The sequence below is a fragment of the Pelophylax lessonae genome, assembly GCF_965119305.1.
Source record: "Pelophylax lessonae genome assembly, chromosome: 5".
NCBI classification, from domain to species: Eukaryota; Metazoa; Chordata; class Amphibia; order Anura; family Ranidae; genus Pelophylax; species Pelophylax lessonae.
The window spans coordinates 547,899,806-547,916,750 of NC_138772.1; the positions used below are offsets into that span (position 1 = coordinate 547,899,806).

Here is a 16,945-nt window from a genome sequence, read left to right on the forward strand (position 1 = left end):
TGGGAACCAAATTATGGGGCGTATGGGGACCAAATATTAGGGGTGTGGGAACCAAATTATGGAGGTATGGGACTGGATCTCTGAATTAAAGAAAAAAAAAAGAACCATGAATCCCTGCATTAGTAATCCGATATCAAAGTAGAAAAATGGACTTGTTGTATCAGATGACATGGGAGTACCCTGACCTCCATTACATGTTCTAATTGCACAAAAACAGCACCAAAAATCCCCTTAGTGTTTGAGCTAGCTGGTGTATTTTGGATTTGCGTTTTTTAAAAAATATGAAAAAGATTCTTCTGATTTTCTTTCAGCTGTTTCCTACAAGTCATACTGGTACCCAATAATACCAAAGTCTGGTGCTGAAGGGGATATAGGATCTGCCATACTAAGGTAAAGAACTCTCTGGTTTGCATGCTTTTATTTGCTGTAGATAATTTACTCCACCCTCATCCAAACATAAACCGTCACTGTTTAGGAAAGTAAAAGATGGAGTTTCCCTCACAATGGTTTACAATTTTTTTTCTGTCTTCTTCATATTTTGCCTTCTTGGGCATTCCATCGACTTTTTACCCTTCAGTGCAATATCATAGTTTTCCACGTCTGATAAAAATTTGAGGAAAACTGTTATAAATTTAGCAGCATTATTATTACTGAGGGTTCTGTTCCAGAACTCTATCCTTCCCAAAGGTTAGTGAAAGAATTAACATCAACCGAGACATGAGTGATGGTTAGACTGACCCCTCCATCATATGTGCTGGGAGCCGTCCACAGCAATGCCAGGTAATCGGAAATAATATTGATCCACCGCTGTGTCGTCTACGTATCTCAGTTCCTGGAACATCATACGTAGTAGTAACGCAGTGCCTGCCTGCCTGGGCTGCAGACCAGATCCTCTCTCTGACCTCCCGTCACATTAATGTCCTACCTACATGTATACAGTTGGTTATAAATAAATAAATAAATACAAATTCAGAGGAGCTGTAGGAAAGAAATAAAATGCTATGATCACATCTGGCTGCAAATAATGTTGCAGGTCCGCTGTTGCACATGACAGGTCCTCACTGTCAATCCTTTTACCCCATAGATGAGGTAGTACCATGCATTTCTTTGTTATTCCGCAGATATTCAGTAATAACTGTTACCAAAATCCACACAGATATGAATCAAAATTGCAATTTTTTGCAAAGAATATGGACAGATTGTCCAACATCCAACCTCTCCCCAACCTTTATGCAACATTTTTTGCACCTGAGGACCCCTAATGAGCATACCCTATGTGTTGGCATGAACAAAGACAGCCCGAAGTCATGGAATACACTCTGCAGCCTGTCTACATCCAAACTGATCTGGTCATCGCTCGCCGCTAAAGACACATGTGGGCCAATCCATGCTATGACACAATATACCAACCCAAAAGGGATGTGACCGCTAATTTCATTTGAGTCCACCTCAGCAGGGGCAAGATCTGCACTACCGTATATGCCTCCTTGAAGAGCAGACATATAGTATGCACCACAGTGTTAAATAGTCACTATTATCGGGAATGTACATATATACGTTAAACCCTGGGGCCACAGTGTCCAGCACTCCCATCATGCTTTGCAGTTCTCATGCTGTACTTTGGTCCGAGGTGAAGGTGTATCAGGTCCTTATTGCCACAGGAGATGAGTAGGATTGGCTCTGCAGGGGCGTGTAAGGATGAGAAGGCAGGGCGGTGGGTGGAGACCTCTCCTCTTACAATGAGATGCGACAGTCAATGCTCTGTTCCTGTTTTCATCTGCTATAGGACTGCCTCCATGAAGCTGGTGTCCAGGTGCTGGATTAAGACCCGGATAAAGGACATCTCCTTTCTGGTGTTCTCAAAGATGATACGGGGGTCATCCGACTGGCAGCGCAGACAGTTGGGCGCCATGACCATGGCCAGGTTACTGACGTCCATCTTCGTGATGGCCACATTGGCTGGCTGTACAAATACCTGGAAGGAAGGTGGACAGTTAAACGATGTTCAGTCACATGACAAAGTCAGGCTGATCAATGAGTCTGGAGAAACACAAAAAAGAGGGAGCACCAGCCTAGCACATTATCCCAGTAACCATTTATTGTAAAAAAATAAACATATATCTACTCACAAACACTAAAACAGACAAGGCTCATCAAAATGACAAAGTTGTCCTGTCCTCTCTGCATGCTACTAGGCTTGGGAGGATATCACCTAGATCCAAATGGCTTACATAGTTACTTAGTTAGTGAGGTTGAAAAAAGACATCAGTCCATCCAGTTCAACCTATGATGTGTGTGTGTGTTTGCTGTTAACCGTACATTGTATGCCCCTGTATGTTGTGGTCTTTAACCACTTGCCGACCGCCGCCCGACTATATACGGCGGTGGTTAGCCCCTCCCAGGCAAAGTGACGTACCGGTACATCACTAGCCTGGGAGTGAATAGGGGACGAGCGCGCGCCGCCGGAGGCATGCTCCCGCCCCCGCTCGTACCCGAAGAAGCCGGCGCGTGTGACCAGCGGACTCGATGTCCGCCGGTCACTCGCGATCGTCGGGTGGAAAGGGAGAAAGGCAGGCGGCTAATGTAAACAAAGCCGCCTGTCATTCTCCCCTGTGTAAAAGCACAGATCACTTGGTCCTGCTATGTAGGACTGTTGATCTGTGCTGTTAAACACACAGCCACATCCAATCACAGTAAGAAACACGCCCCTAGGGACACACTTAACCCCTCCCTCTCCAATAAAGTTATGGAGCTGCGAGGTGGGGGATTCAAGACACGGGTGCACTGCCTCTGCTGTTGCTATGGACAACGCGTTTCGGAGGCGGAGCCTCCTTCCTCAGGTCCCCCACCTCGCAGCTCCATACAACTTGTGGCTCCGGCTTTGGCTGAGGCTCTCCTGAGGCGCCGTAGATCACGTCGGTATAGTGGGCAGGCGCACCAGAACCGGCATCCGGTGACCAGGCAAAACACGAAATGAAGGAGAGCGGGGCTACAGCGGCGGCACCCGCGGATGAGGAGACCGCAGAGTCACCATCTGGAGGGACGGGAGGAGCGAGTAGCTCCTGTTGGAATGCTGTAAAGCGATTGCCTTAAAGAAAAAGTGTGAGTGCAATTCCAATGTACTGTGTTATTGTCCTTTATTAAAGCGTTATTGCCCGAGGTTGCGTGCGCTTTTCTTTACAGAATTGAATTGTTTTGATCCGGCCCCCCCCCCCCCCCCCCCCCAGTGGAGTGAGAGAGGAGCAGCAGCAACCGGGACATTTCAGCTAAAAAACATACAAACAAAGGAGGTGAATACATGGACAGCGCCATGGGCTGGTGAAGTACTCCTTTTTGTACTTGTTGTATATCAGCATGTGCAGGATCTGTCCTTTTTGACTGATTTAAAGGAACCCTGTAAAAAGTAAGGCTGCCGATGCTGATTTTAGCCTTCAGAAAATACTAGATACTCAGAAGTCCTTCTAATCTGATGGCTTCTGTACCTTCTGTATTACCGACTTGGGACAGGTATGAAGATTTATTCTGACTTCACTCTGATTTTGCAGATTTGCTTGCTTGTTCCGGGTTCGTGTATCAGTGCTGAAGCCAGGGCCAGTCAGAAAAATTGCATTTTCACAAGCAAGTTGGCATTGATAACATTGATAAAAGCCTTTTCGATCTTTTGCGCTTTTGCCTTTGCGCACAACACTCCACAAGAACTGCCCTCCTAAAACCTACAAACTACTAAAACCAATGGCCACTACTCCATACTAATACTTAGAACTTTTTTTCTGCCGTTGACACAGTTTACCACCTGCACCTTCTCAAAAAACTGCACTTCCTTGGCCTCCAAGACTGCTTTTACCTAGCTCTGATCCTACTTTTCACCGAACAAAGAAAATGGCCTCTGCCCCCACCTATTACTGGCCTTCATAGCAAAGAACACATGGAAGGGCAACGCACATGAAACAAACAAAAGTAAAATTCCCAGTTCAATCTGCTAGCCAGTTTGCTTACCAACCAAATTAACCTGTCTAACAGTTTGCGTCAAAACAGGGGTTTAGTTAGCACACATTTGCAAACGCAAACATGTGTAACCTGCAGGGCCACTCCACGGCTCCCTGTGTTACTTGCAGTCCTAGCTCTAATGAATTTATAAGGCCCCTTTCACACATGCTGTCCGTTTGTCCGTTTTTCATCCATCTGTTGACGGATGAAAAACGGACATCAATGTATCTCTATGTAAAAACTGATGACAACGGATGATCATCAGTTAACATCCGTTTTCATCCACTTCCGTCAATGTCCGTTTTTTTGAACGGATGAATGCCCTATTTTTCATCCGTCAAAAAAACGGATCGGACGAAAAACGGATGACAACGGATGAAAAACAGATAACAACTGATGAAAAACGGATAACAACTGACGAAAAACGGATGACAACTGATGAAAAAACGGATGAAAAACGGATGAAAAATTGATGAAAAACGGATGGAAAACTAATACATTTGACGTGACTGAACTGAAGAACTGAACGGACCGTATGTGTGAAAGGGGCCTTAGAGTCTTCACAGTGTAAGCACATGCAAGCTAATGGATAGATAGGGGGCAGGTGAGCCTGGAGGTGGCCCAACCCTCCTTTGAAAGGTAATTGGGGGCATAATGGAAGCCCAGCTGATGGTATTACAGCAAAGGCATCCAGTATGTCCACTCACCAGTACACAATAACAACAAAGAAAATGGCCTCTGCCCCCACCTATTACTGGCCTTCATAGTAAAGAACACATGGAAGGGCAACGCACATGAAACAAACAAAAGTACTGGTGAGTGGACATACTGGATGCCTTTGCTGTAATACCATCAGCTGGGCTTCCATTATGCCCCCAATTACCTTTCAAAGGAGGGTTGGGCCACCTCCAGGCTCACCTGCCCCCTAAATAATCCAGAAGATTATATCCACAACCCCCTGCAGGTGCTGGGTGTTTAGAGGAGGCCTGTTACTGCCTTGTGCCATTCATCAATACCAGGAAGATGGGGGGGCACAAGGGGGCACACAGCTGGCCATTTAGAAGAGACTGGTCTTTCTAATAAAATGGCCCTCAAAAAATCCCTCCACCCCCTGAGCACAGCCCAGCTGGTAAAATACTTACCGTTCTCATTTCTATGGGTAAGCTGTACTCCTCTGGATGGCTGGAGGCCCCCATGAGTATGGCTCATCCAGAGAAATAAATGGCGTTGCAGCGTGCAAGTAAGAATGGGATGTTTCTTCTGCAGAGGCTGTGTAGAGCCAAGCAAAGCCCCACAGGGAAGATCACTACAAGGTGAAGGAAGGTAAGAAGGCTGTACTCGGGAGGTGGCAGGGTTTAAAGAAGACTTAAAGGCGCCAAATTTTAAAAAATGACAGCATTCAAAACAACCAAACTTGGCGTTTTGAATGCTTTTGTCAACGCCTGCCGACTGAGGTAATCCGCCTGCCAGTTTTCCACCCCAGGAATATGTACGGTGGAGAGGGCTGGAACAAACCGTTCTGCCCACCTTAGAATGCTGGCTACCTCCAGAGCCACCAGGACACTTCTTGTGCCCCCCTGGTGATTGACATAAGCCTCAGCTGTGGCATTGTCTGATTAAATGCACACTGGACATCCCTGAAGAAGATCTGTGCAATGTTCCAGGCACAGTCTGATTGCTCGAAATACCAAGACATTGATCGGTAGTCTGGACTCTTCCAGTGTCCAGATCCCCTGAGCAGAAATTTTGCCCAGGACGCCTCCCCAACCGGACAGGCTGGCATCCGTGGTGACCACTGTCCAATACAAGGGGAGGAAGGATTTACGCAGCCGAAGCACCGAACAATGAAGCCACCATATCAGGGACTCTTTCATTCCCCAGGTCAGCCGGATCAGATTGTCCAGAGACTGCAGATTCTTGTCCCATTTGGCTAGAATCTCCCTTGCAGGGACCTCGTATGGAACTGTGCAAACGAAACCTCCTCAAAAGGTAGACACCATCAGGCCCAGCACCCGCATGCAAGTTCGGTGGGATTACCATCTGCTGGACACCAGGAGACGAATTACAGCCTGCAGTTTCTGGAGTTTGTCCCGAGGAAGTAGCATTCTGGCTAAGGCTGAGTCCATAGTCAGACCCAGATAGTCCAGCTTTGTGGATGGAACCAGAGCAGACTTCTGAAATTTCAGAATCCAGCCAAACACCCTCAAGCTTGTATGGTGATTTCCAGATTTTCCACCAGAGCAGTAGGAGACTCCCTTAGCAGAAGGAGGTAGTCCAAGAAGCCCAGTACCGCAATCCCCCATTGGCGTAACACTGCTAGCACCAGGGCCAACACTTTTGTGAAGATCCGAGGAGCAGAAGCAAGACCAAAGGGTAAGGTTACAAACTGATAATGCTCCTCTCCCACGGCAAAGCAGGGGAAGGGCTGGAGACCGACACATTTTGGAATGTGAAGGTAAGCTTCCTTGATGTTGATGGAGGCAAGAAAAATCCCCCTGATGCAGGGAAGCCTCCACCCTGCGAACAGACCCTGTAAACAGGTTTGAGTAAAAACCCCTGAAAACGTTCCGAAGTCGGAACCGGGACCATCACCCCATAAAGTAAAAGGTCTTGCACCGCCTCAAAAAGAGCCTGTTAGCGCAGTGGTCCTCAACTCCGGTCCTCAGGGCTCAAAGGCCAGATTTTAAGTATTACCTTGGGGAGATGCAGACTAGAGTACTGCAATCACTGAGCAGCAAATTATATCACCTGGGATGTATTTCAGTTATCTTGCAAACCTGGCCTGTTAGTGGGCCCTGAGGACCAGGGTTGAGGACCAAGGTGTTAGCGGACTGGGGACAGTCGCATGTTGTAAGGAAGAACCTTACCAGAGGGTAAGAATGAAACTCGATCTTGTAGCCGGACCGAATTACCACATGGACCCACCTGACTTGTACCAGGGGAGTCTGCGGGTCCAGGAACCAGCGAAGACGTCCCCCCCACCCCAGATACGGGTGAGGCGCACCTTCATGCTGAAGGGGCCTTGTCCGAAGGTCTGGAGAAGCCAGCTCTTGACTTGCCAGACCAAGTGCTCCGATCACTTGTCAGTCAACCCTGAAGAAAAATTCTTATGAGCCGAGGGGGAGGGCCAACTTCTACGATGGGTGTCCTTGCCCTTAGTAGCCTGCGGAAGAAAGGTACTCTTCCCCCCTGTGAGACCTTTAATGATGTCATCCAGGGTAGCACCAAACAGGCAATCTCCTTGAATTGGAAGATCAGTCAAAGCCTTTTTAGAAGTCTGGTCCATAGACCAGCATTTGAGCCAAAAGACACGCTGAAGGGCCACTGCCGAAACAGAGAGCTGAGCCACTAGGGGAGCCACATCCAAAGAGACTTCACAGATAAACTGCAGCCCCTGGACAAGCTGGTCCGCCAGCACAGCAAAGGCAGGTGGGAGCTACTCCCCCTCCAGGTCACAGCGCAAAAGCCAAACCCATTCAGTCAGAGTCTGCGACACCAGGGCAATGGTGAATATCGGCCTGAGTGCCGAACCAGCCAGGGTGTACATATTGCGGGCCACAGCCTGTCAGCCGGGTCTTTAAAGGCCGGGGACTCTTCAATCGGAATCACTGCCTTGTTTAATCTGGAAATCAGACGGTCCACCACTAGTGGAACAGTCCACTTCTTAAGAAGGGACTCCTCATAGTGGTATCGCCTAGCAAAATCGCTAAGGGACCCCAAGGGGATGCTTTGGTTGTCCCCACTATTTAGTGACAATTCTGTCAAAATAGGAGGGGAAACGGAACACCTTTTCCACTCTGGATGGCTCGTGAATGAATAAGGGAACCTGCGCCTCCATCGCAGCTTCAGCTGCGTCTTCCATCTTTAAGGTCTTACACACAGCTACAATCAGTGTGTCCACCAGCGCCTTTTCGTACATGGTTGCAGAAGTGGAGGAATCCTCCTCACTATCTGAGCATTCAGGGCGCGTGGTCCCAGACCCAGCAGGATGACCCACATCCGCGGTGGCCAAATCAAAATCAGGATCTGATGAGACAGATAAGGCAGTGGAAGGCAGGGGGCACTTTTTGCTAGCCCGTCGCCCAAAAGCCACCTCCACCTGGGACACCAAGGACTCCAAGACAGCCGTCAGTGGATCGATGGATAGATGGGACCCGGAGGGCCCCGCAGCCTCAGAGAGGGGATCAGGTGGGGAGATGTGCTCCAAAGACTCCATGAGTCACCAGGGGGATCCCACAAAAAAGTGTAAAACACTGCTAAGGGACAACCGCCACCGCTCTGGCTGCCCACCCGGTTGCCAGTCACAGAGCACCAATCGATAGAGTAGAGAGGGAGAGGACCCCACTAGACTCACCACCCCGCAGAAACCAGGCACCGCAGCTACCAGGAGAATCTGCATGAACGGCGATCAGGAAATGAAAAGATCCAGGAGTCAGCACCAGGGGATGAGGAGGGGCTCCCACCGCCGAAAATCACCACTCAGAAGGCTCCACTCTCATGGCCGCCGCTATTTCCAATGACAAACCACCAAAAAAGGTCGCCGGACTACACAAATATTGCTGCCGTGCATTAAACACACATGCTACAAGAAAATATCGGCCCCGTGCGGCATTACAAGGCTCCCAGGGACCCAGGAGGGATCCCTAGGCCTCAGAAAATGGCACAGGCAGGAAGGGGGGGGGGTCCTGGTAGGAGCCCCACCAGGTACAGCCCCCAGTCAATCCTCAAGAGGCGGGTGAACAAAAAAATCCACAAATTCTGAAACTCCAAGCATAGATTATGCAAGAATGGGCGCCATCAGTCAGGATGTGGCCCAGAAGTTGATTGACAGCATGCCAGGGAGAATTGCAGAAGTCTTGAAAAAGAAGGGTCAACACTGCAAATATTGACTCTTTCCATAAACTTAATATAATTGTCAATAAAAGCCTTTGCCACCTATGAAATGCTTGAATTATACTTCAGTATACCATAGTAACATCTGACAAAAAGATCTAAAAACACTGAAGCAGTAGACTTTGTGAAAACGAATATTTGTGTCATTCTGAAAACATTTGGCCATGGCTGTACTTGTAGGAAATGGATGAGGCACGAGGCCCTGAGTATAGCAGGGAAGACATACTATATAACACGTACCTGTAGGAAGCGGATGAGGTAGCACAGCACCATCTTGTTGAGTTTAGGAAGTGAATGGACGACATCGAAGGCCGCCTCGGGGTTCTCGTAGTGAGTGATGCATTGTTCATAGAATTCATGCGGGATGAGCGGCTCCTCCAGCTCCCGGTACCAGAGCTTCAATAAGGAGGCTGCGGGGGAGAGAAGAGAGGTCACTCCACATACACAAATATCATCCCATTACTCACTGTTACTGCAATGTGACCGCCACCCAGTTCTAGAAAGCTGAACACGTATTACAAGTAGTATAAGCTGATAACACCATACACTGAGAAAACATTTCCAGGAGCGCGCCAAGCTGTCCCTGAAAGTTGGGAGCTCCACCTAAAATATAGTGACAATTTACATGAAGGAATGAATGGGGAGCCCAAATGTGCAGAACAAAACATTTGTATCATTTCGATTTGTTATTTACATACATTTGTTTAGTTAAATTCGGTTCAATCATTTTATTTATTCAAATTCGAATCAATTCAAATTTTCCATATTCAGTCAAACTGAACTTCATTTGACTGAATTAAGAAATTTCTAATCAATTTGAATTCCATTAGAAATCAAATGTATTCTATTTGAAATGAAAATTTTGGAAGATGGGCATATTTTCAATTCCGTTATATTCTATTTTTTTTTTTTTTGTATTCTACTCCATTCTTTTTTTTATGTATTCTATTCTTTTCTATTATATACTATTCTTTTCTATTCAAAATTCGGATTTTGGAAGATGGTTATAGTCTTTCTATTCCATTTTATTCTATTGTTTTTTATATTCTTTTCTATTTTGTTTTATTCTATACTTATTCAATTTCATTGTTTTCCAAATTCTAATTTAGGAGAATGGTTATATTACTTCTATTTTATTGTTTTTTTTCTATTCTAGTCTGTTCTATTCTATTATTTTATTTTCTATTCAAATTTATCCTATTCAAAATTCAAATTTATTCTATTTGTAATTCGAATTTCAGAAGGTGGTTATATTCTTTCTATTCCATTTGATTCTATTGTTTTTTTCTATTCTTTTCTTTTCTATTTTATTATATTCTATACTAATTCGATTTTATTCTTTTTCGAAATTCACATTTCGGAGAATGGTTATATTATTTCTATTCTATTGTTTTGTTTTTTGCTATTCTAGTCTATTCTATTATTTTATTTTCTATTCAAATTTATTCCATTCAAAATTCAAATTTATTCTATTTGTACTATTGAATTTCAGAAGATGGTTATATTCTATTTTATTTTTTCTATGCTATTCTTTTCTATTCTATCAATTCAAATTTTCCATATTCGGTCAAACTGAACTTCATTTGACTGAATTAAGACATTTCTAATCAATTTGAATTCCATTAGAAATCAAATTTATTCTATTTGAAATTCAAATTTTGGAAGATGGTTTATTTTCAATTCCGTTATATTCTATTTTTTATTTTTTTTGTATTCTACTCCATTCTTTTTTTATGTATTCTATTCTTTTCTATTATATACTATTCTTTTCTATTCAAATTTCGGATTTTGGAAGATTGTTATATTCTTTCTATTCCATTTTATTCTATTGTTTTTTCTATTCTATTCTATTGTATACTAATTCAATTTTATTCTTTTTAAAATTCAAATTACGGAGAATGGTCATATTATTTCTATTCTATTGTTTTTTTTTTTTATTCTAGTCTATTCTATTATTTTATTTTCTATTCAAATTTATTCCATTCAAAATTCAAATTTATTCTATTTGTACTATTGAATTTCAGAAGATGGTTATATTCTATTTTATTTTTCTATGCTATTCTTTTCTATTCTATTCAAATTTATTCTACTTAAAATTTGAATTTCAGAAGATGGTTATATTCTATTTTATTTTTTTTTCTATGCTATTCTTTACTATTCTATTCAAATTTATTCTACTTAAAATTTTAATTTCAGAAGATTAGGTTATATTCTTTCTATTTTATTCCTCGATTTTCTATTCTATTTGATTCTGTTATTTTATTTTCTATTTTGTCCTGTTTACAGTATTCTTTTCTATTCTATTTTCTATTCTATTTCTTCTGTTGTTTTATTTAGTATTCTGTTCTGTTTTACTCTATTAAATTCTTTTATTTTCGATTCTATTCTTTTGTATTCTATTATTATCTATTCCATTCCTTTATTTTCTATTCTATTTATTCTCTTCAGAAATTTGAATTCAATTAGAAAACGATTTGAATTTGATTCAAAAACTATTAGAATTTCCTCCGAAATGTTGTTTTGTTGTTTCAGATTTATTTCAATTCGTTACTATTATCATTCAGAAATTCGGATAGATACAGCCTTGCTTATATTTTGCTTTTCTGGCTTCCTCTCTCCCCCCTCATTAACATTCTAATGACATTGATAAATAAGATCCTCCCATTCCCATTACATACATTATTTTGGACCCAGTGACATGATCACTAGGTCTCTATGCAATGCAGGCAGATCCGGGCTGGCAGGGGGCGGGTACACATGAACACATCACAACACTCCGCCTCAGTACTCTTCCCAGGAGCCCTCAGTCCTGATGCAAGCAGTGGGAGGAGTTATGCAAATATTATATAATACACCTCAGGAAGTGCCGCCATGGCTAACAGAGGATAGACTTAGAGCTAAACTAGAGAAACTTAACATAAATAAATCCCCGGGACCGGATGGCTTGCACCCAAGGGTTCTTAATGAGCTCAGCCAGGTGATTGCCAGACCATTATTCTTGATCTTTAAGGATAGTTTACAGACGGGTATGGTGCCAGCTGATTGGAAAAAAGCCAACGTGGTACCAATATTTAAAAAGGGGCCGAGATATATCCCGGGTAACTATAGGCCGGTCAGCCTAACATCAGTAGTCTGCAAAATTTTGGAGGGGATGATAAGGGACCACATACAAGACTTTAGTAATGAAAACGGTATTATAAGTAGTAATCAGCATGGATTCATGAAAAATCGTTCGTGCCAAACCAATCTATTAACCTTCTATGATGAAGTGAGCTGCCACCTTGATAAAGGAAGGCCTGTGGATGAGGTGTATCTGGACTTTGCGAAGGCCTTTGACACCGTTCCCCACAAACGCTTACTGTACAAACTAAGGAAGGTAGGTATGGACCATAAGGTGAGTACCTGGATAGAGAACTGGCTCCAGGGGAGAGTCCAGAGGGTGGTGATTAATGGGGAGTACTCGGATTGGGTGGGTGTGGAAAGTGGGGTCCCCCAGGGTTCTGTCCTGGGACCAATCCTGTTTAATTTATTCATAAATGATCTAGAGGAGGGGATATCTAGTACAATCTCAGTATTTGCAGATGATACTAAATTAGGCATGCCAATATCTTCTATGCAGGATGTGGAAATCTTACAAGCAGACCTGAACAAAATAACGGGGTGGGCAACTACATGGCAGATGAGATTTAATGTAGAAAAATGTAAAGTAATGCACTTGGGGGCCAGAAACCAGAAAGCAAGCTACTCACTAGGGGGGGGGGGGGGGAACCTCTGGGTGAGTCTAGGATGGAAAGGGACCTGGGGGTACTGGTAGACAACAGGCTTGGCAGTGGCATGCAATGCCAAGCCGCCGCAAGCAAAGCCAACAGAATACTGGGATGTATAAAAAAGGGGATTCACTCCAGAAATAAAGAGATTATTCTTCCACTCTACAAGACTCTGGTCCGGCCACACCTGGAGTATGCTGTCCAGTTCTGGGCACCGGTCCTCAGGAAGGATGTGCTGGAACTGGAGAAAGTCCAGAGAAGGGCAACAAAAATAATTAGGGGAATGGAGGCCATCAGCTATGAGGAAAGACTACAAGCACTGAACTTATTCTCTCTGGAGAAGAGACGATTGAGGGGGGATATGATATCAATGTACAAATACTGTACTGGTGACCCTAGCATAAGGAACAAACTATTCAGAGAAAGGAGATACAATAAGACACGTGGCCACTCACTAAAACTTGAGGAAAGGCGGTTTAACCTTAAAGTGCGTAAGGGGTTCTTCACTGTAAGAGCGGTAAGGATGTGGAATTCTCTTCCGCAAGCAGTCGTATCAGCGGGGAGCATTGATAGTTTCAAAAAACTATTGGATGGACACCTTAAAGACCACAACATACAGGGGTATACAATGTACGGTTAAAGGCAAACACACACACACATCATAGGTTGAACTGGATGGACTTATGTCTTTTTTCAACCTCACTAACTATGTAACTATGTAACTATGTAATTATGTGTTGATGTCAATCTGGAGGAGTGGGCGTTGCTAGCCAGGCTGTATTTGCATTGGCAATGCCCATGCGTGGTGCTGAGCCACCATGATTGAAAGAAGTGCAATCTAATGAAAGAGAGGGGCACCAAATCAGAGGTGGGGAGGAAAGAGCTAGATGATGTTGGATGTCCTCCAGCCAGGAAATCAGAGTAAGAAATGTTTGTAGAGGAGAGAGGACTTTACAATTGTGCAAGAGTGAAGGGAAGGCCGGAGTTCAGATTTAAAGCAAACATGTAGTGGTTGCATGTCTATTTTTTCTTTATTTGTTCTGGTGAGAACGGAGGTTAAAATTATTTTTTATGCATCTAAATAAAAAATAAAAAAATAAATACTGCACACTGATTTTTAGTTTATTATATTGTGGTTTACATGATGTTTGTAACCACTTCTGGTCCTGAGTGTCTTCACTCCTTCCAGCAGAGTACATACCAGGATTGGCCACCAGATGGCAGTGTTCCTCCACACATCCCACCTGCCTGTTTCTGACTACAGCTGACCAATCAGTGCAGGATTCCCATCACACTGCTGTGCTTGGCAATATTTTGTCTTTAGAAGAAAAAAAAGTTTCCCTGCTGAGCGAATACAAGATGTACATCTCAGCTTTTCTAAAGGCTTCTGCGTGCATGCTGACAATTTTACAACCCCAATTCCAAGAAATTTGGGGCGCTCAGCATAAAGACAGAATGCAATGATTTGTAATCTCATAAACCCGGATTTTATTCACCATAGAAAATAGAAAACATATTGAAAATGAGAAAATTAACCATTTTAACCACTTAAGCCCCGGAAGATTTTACCCCCTTCCTGACCAGGGCCTATTTTGCGATTCGGCACTGCGTGACTTTAACGAACAATTGCGCGGTCGTGCGACGCTGTACCCAAACAAATTTGGCGTCCTTTTTTTTTCCACAAACAGAGCTTTCTTTTGGTGGTATTTGATCAACTGTGCGATTTTTTGATCATGCGCTACAAAAAAAAAAAAAGAGCGTAAATTTTGCAAAAATAACAATATTTTTCACATTTTTTTATATGAAATTCCCAAAAAATGTAAAAATCTAAATTTTTTAACATTTTAGGCCAATTTGTTTTATGCTACATATGTTTGGTAAAAAAAAAAAAAATCGCAAAAAGCGTATTTTGATTGGTTTGCACAAAAGTTATCGCGTTTACTAACTAAGGGAAAGATTTTTGTCATTTTTTATGTTGTTGTTTTTTTTAACGCGTAATGGCGGCGATCTGCGATTTTTTTTTGCGGTACTGCGACATTGGGGCGGACAGATCAGACCCTTGACTGACATTTTTGACACTTTTGGGGTTACCAGTGACATTACTGCAGTAATCAGTGCTATATATATGCACTGTTACTGTAAAAATACACTGGTAGTGAAGGGGTTAACTTTTTTTGAGAGGGAGGGGTTGTGTGTGTCCCTAGGGGCGTGATTCTAACTGTGATTGGCTGTGGCTTGAGGTGTAGGAACAGTGATCAACGCACCTACATAGTAGAACCATATGATCACGGTTTCTACACAGGGGAGAATGACAGGCGGCTTGTTTACATCAGCCGCCTGCCTTTCTCCCGCTCTAACGGACGATCGCAAGTGCCCGGCAGACATCGGGTCCGCCGGGCACACGCCCGGGGGGGGGGGGGGGGTCCGTGACAGAGCAGGAGCGCGCCTCCGGCGGCGCACGCTCGCTCCCCAGAGCCTCACAGGCTAGTGACGTACCCATACGTCACTTTGCCTGTGAGGGGCTGACCGCCGCATGTACATATACTGCGGCGGTCAGCCCCTCACAGGCAAAGTGACGTATGGGTACGTCACTAGCCTGTGAGGCTCCGGGGAGCGAGCGCTCCCACTCCCACTCGGTCACGGACCCCCGTGCATGTGCCTGGCGGACCCGATGTCCGCCGGGCACTTGCGATCATCCGTTAGAGCGGCAAGTGGTTAAGAAAAAATCTGGTAATTTTAAACTTTATGTCAGCAACACGTCTCAAAAAAGTTAGGGGCAACAAAAAGCTGGTAAAGTAAAGTGGTGCTAACAACGAAGAGCTGGAAAAACATTTTGCAACTAGTTAGATTAACCATTTCTGGAAGGATTTTCCCCCTTAATGACCAGGCCATATTTTGCGATTCGGCACTGCGTTACTTTAACGGACAATTGCGCGGTCGTGCGACGCTGTACCCAAATAAAATTGATGTCTTTTTTCCCCCACAAACAGAGCTTTCTTTTGGTGGTATTTGATAACCTGTGCGATTTTTAATTTTTGCGCTATAAACAAAAAAAGAGCAACAATTCTGAAAAAAAAAAATATATATATTTTTCACATTCTGCTATATGACATTCCCAAAAAAAAAAAATTGAAAATCAAAATTTTTTAACATTTTAGGCCAATTTGTTTTCTGCTACATATTTTGGTAAAAAAAAAAAATCGATTGGTTTGCGCAAAAGTTATCGCGTCTACAAACTACGGGAAAGATTTATGTCACTTTTATTGTTTTTTTTTTTTACTAGTAATGATGGCGATCAGCAATTTTTAGCGGGACTGCGACATTGCGGCGGACAGATCGGACCCCTAACTGACATGTTTGACACTTTTGGGGGGACCAGTGACATTACTACAGTAATCAGTGCTAAAAATATGCACTGTCACTGTAATAATGATGCTGGCAGGGAAGGGGTTAACACTGTGGGTGATCAAGGGGTTAAATGTAAGCCTAGGGGCGTGTTTCTAACTGTATGGGGCGTGGCTTCTGAAATGACCATAGAGACCTGTGATCCTATATAGAAGGATCACAGGCGCTCTGTGATCATTCCAGGGAGAAGAACGGTCGGCTGTGTTTACAACATCCGACCGTCCTTCTCTCTCAGCGGGGAGCGATCACGGGTTTCAGGTGGCAATCAGAGCCGTCTGACCCGTGTATCGGCTTCCCCGCTGCCCAGTGGGACGGGAGCGTGCCGCCGGCGGCACAAGCTCGCCCCCTAGCTCCCTGCTAGCGACCGACATAGCCCTACATCGGTTTGCCTGGAGGAGCCACACTGCCGCAGTAAATACACGGCGTGTGGTCAACATCCGGGTAATTGGCAACAGATCAGTAAAATGATTGGGCATAAAAAGGGCATCTTAGAGAGTGGGTAAACACGTATTTTTAGTATTGGGGCTCTGAAGGATCTGGAAGAATTTAGCGGGCCCTGGTCTCAGAAAGGTGTAGGGCCCTGCTCTGGAAGATCCTCTAATCTAGAAAGGTCACAATTCAATTAAAGTTTGACAAAGCCGCAGACACAATCCTCTGGTCTGTTCTCCACTCTCACTGAATGCCATCTGTTCGCATTAGTCTGTCTCTGCAGAAGCACATTCTCCACGCCTGGCATCGGTACAGAGGGCAGATGTCCAGTCTCTAATTGGGAGCCACCTGCGAGCCACAAAGCTGTCTTCCTGTCCTCTGTCACTGAGTGTCCGGCAATGGACCCGTCCAGTGTCCTCTTATAGAAACGTAGAAGCGTGGGGGGGGGGGGGGGGGGGTAAAAA

At 44.2% G+C, this 16,945-nt stretch overlaps 1 protein-coding gene across 2 annotated transcripts in view; it reads right to left on the reverse strand.

The window, feature by feature from the left end:
* Positions 1 to 379: 379 nt before the first annotated feature.
* ARHGAP39 (Rho GTPase activating protein 39) overlaps positions 380 to 16,945 on the reverse strand; it is a 257,679-nt gene continuing 241,113 nt past the window's right edge. For both annotated transcript variants that reach the window (XM_082257586.1, XM_082257585.1), the window contains 2 exons: positions 9,121 to 9,290; positions 380 to 1,975 (listed from right to left, as the gene is read on the reverse strand). In XM_082257586.1, the coding sequence (XP_082113712.1) occupies positions 1,781 to 1,975; positions 9,121 to 9,290 (365 nt within the window). In that variant the 3' untranslated portion in view covers positions 380 to 1,780. The remainder of the gene's footprint in view (positions 1,976 to 9,120; positions 9,291 to 16,945) is intronic.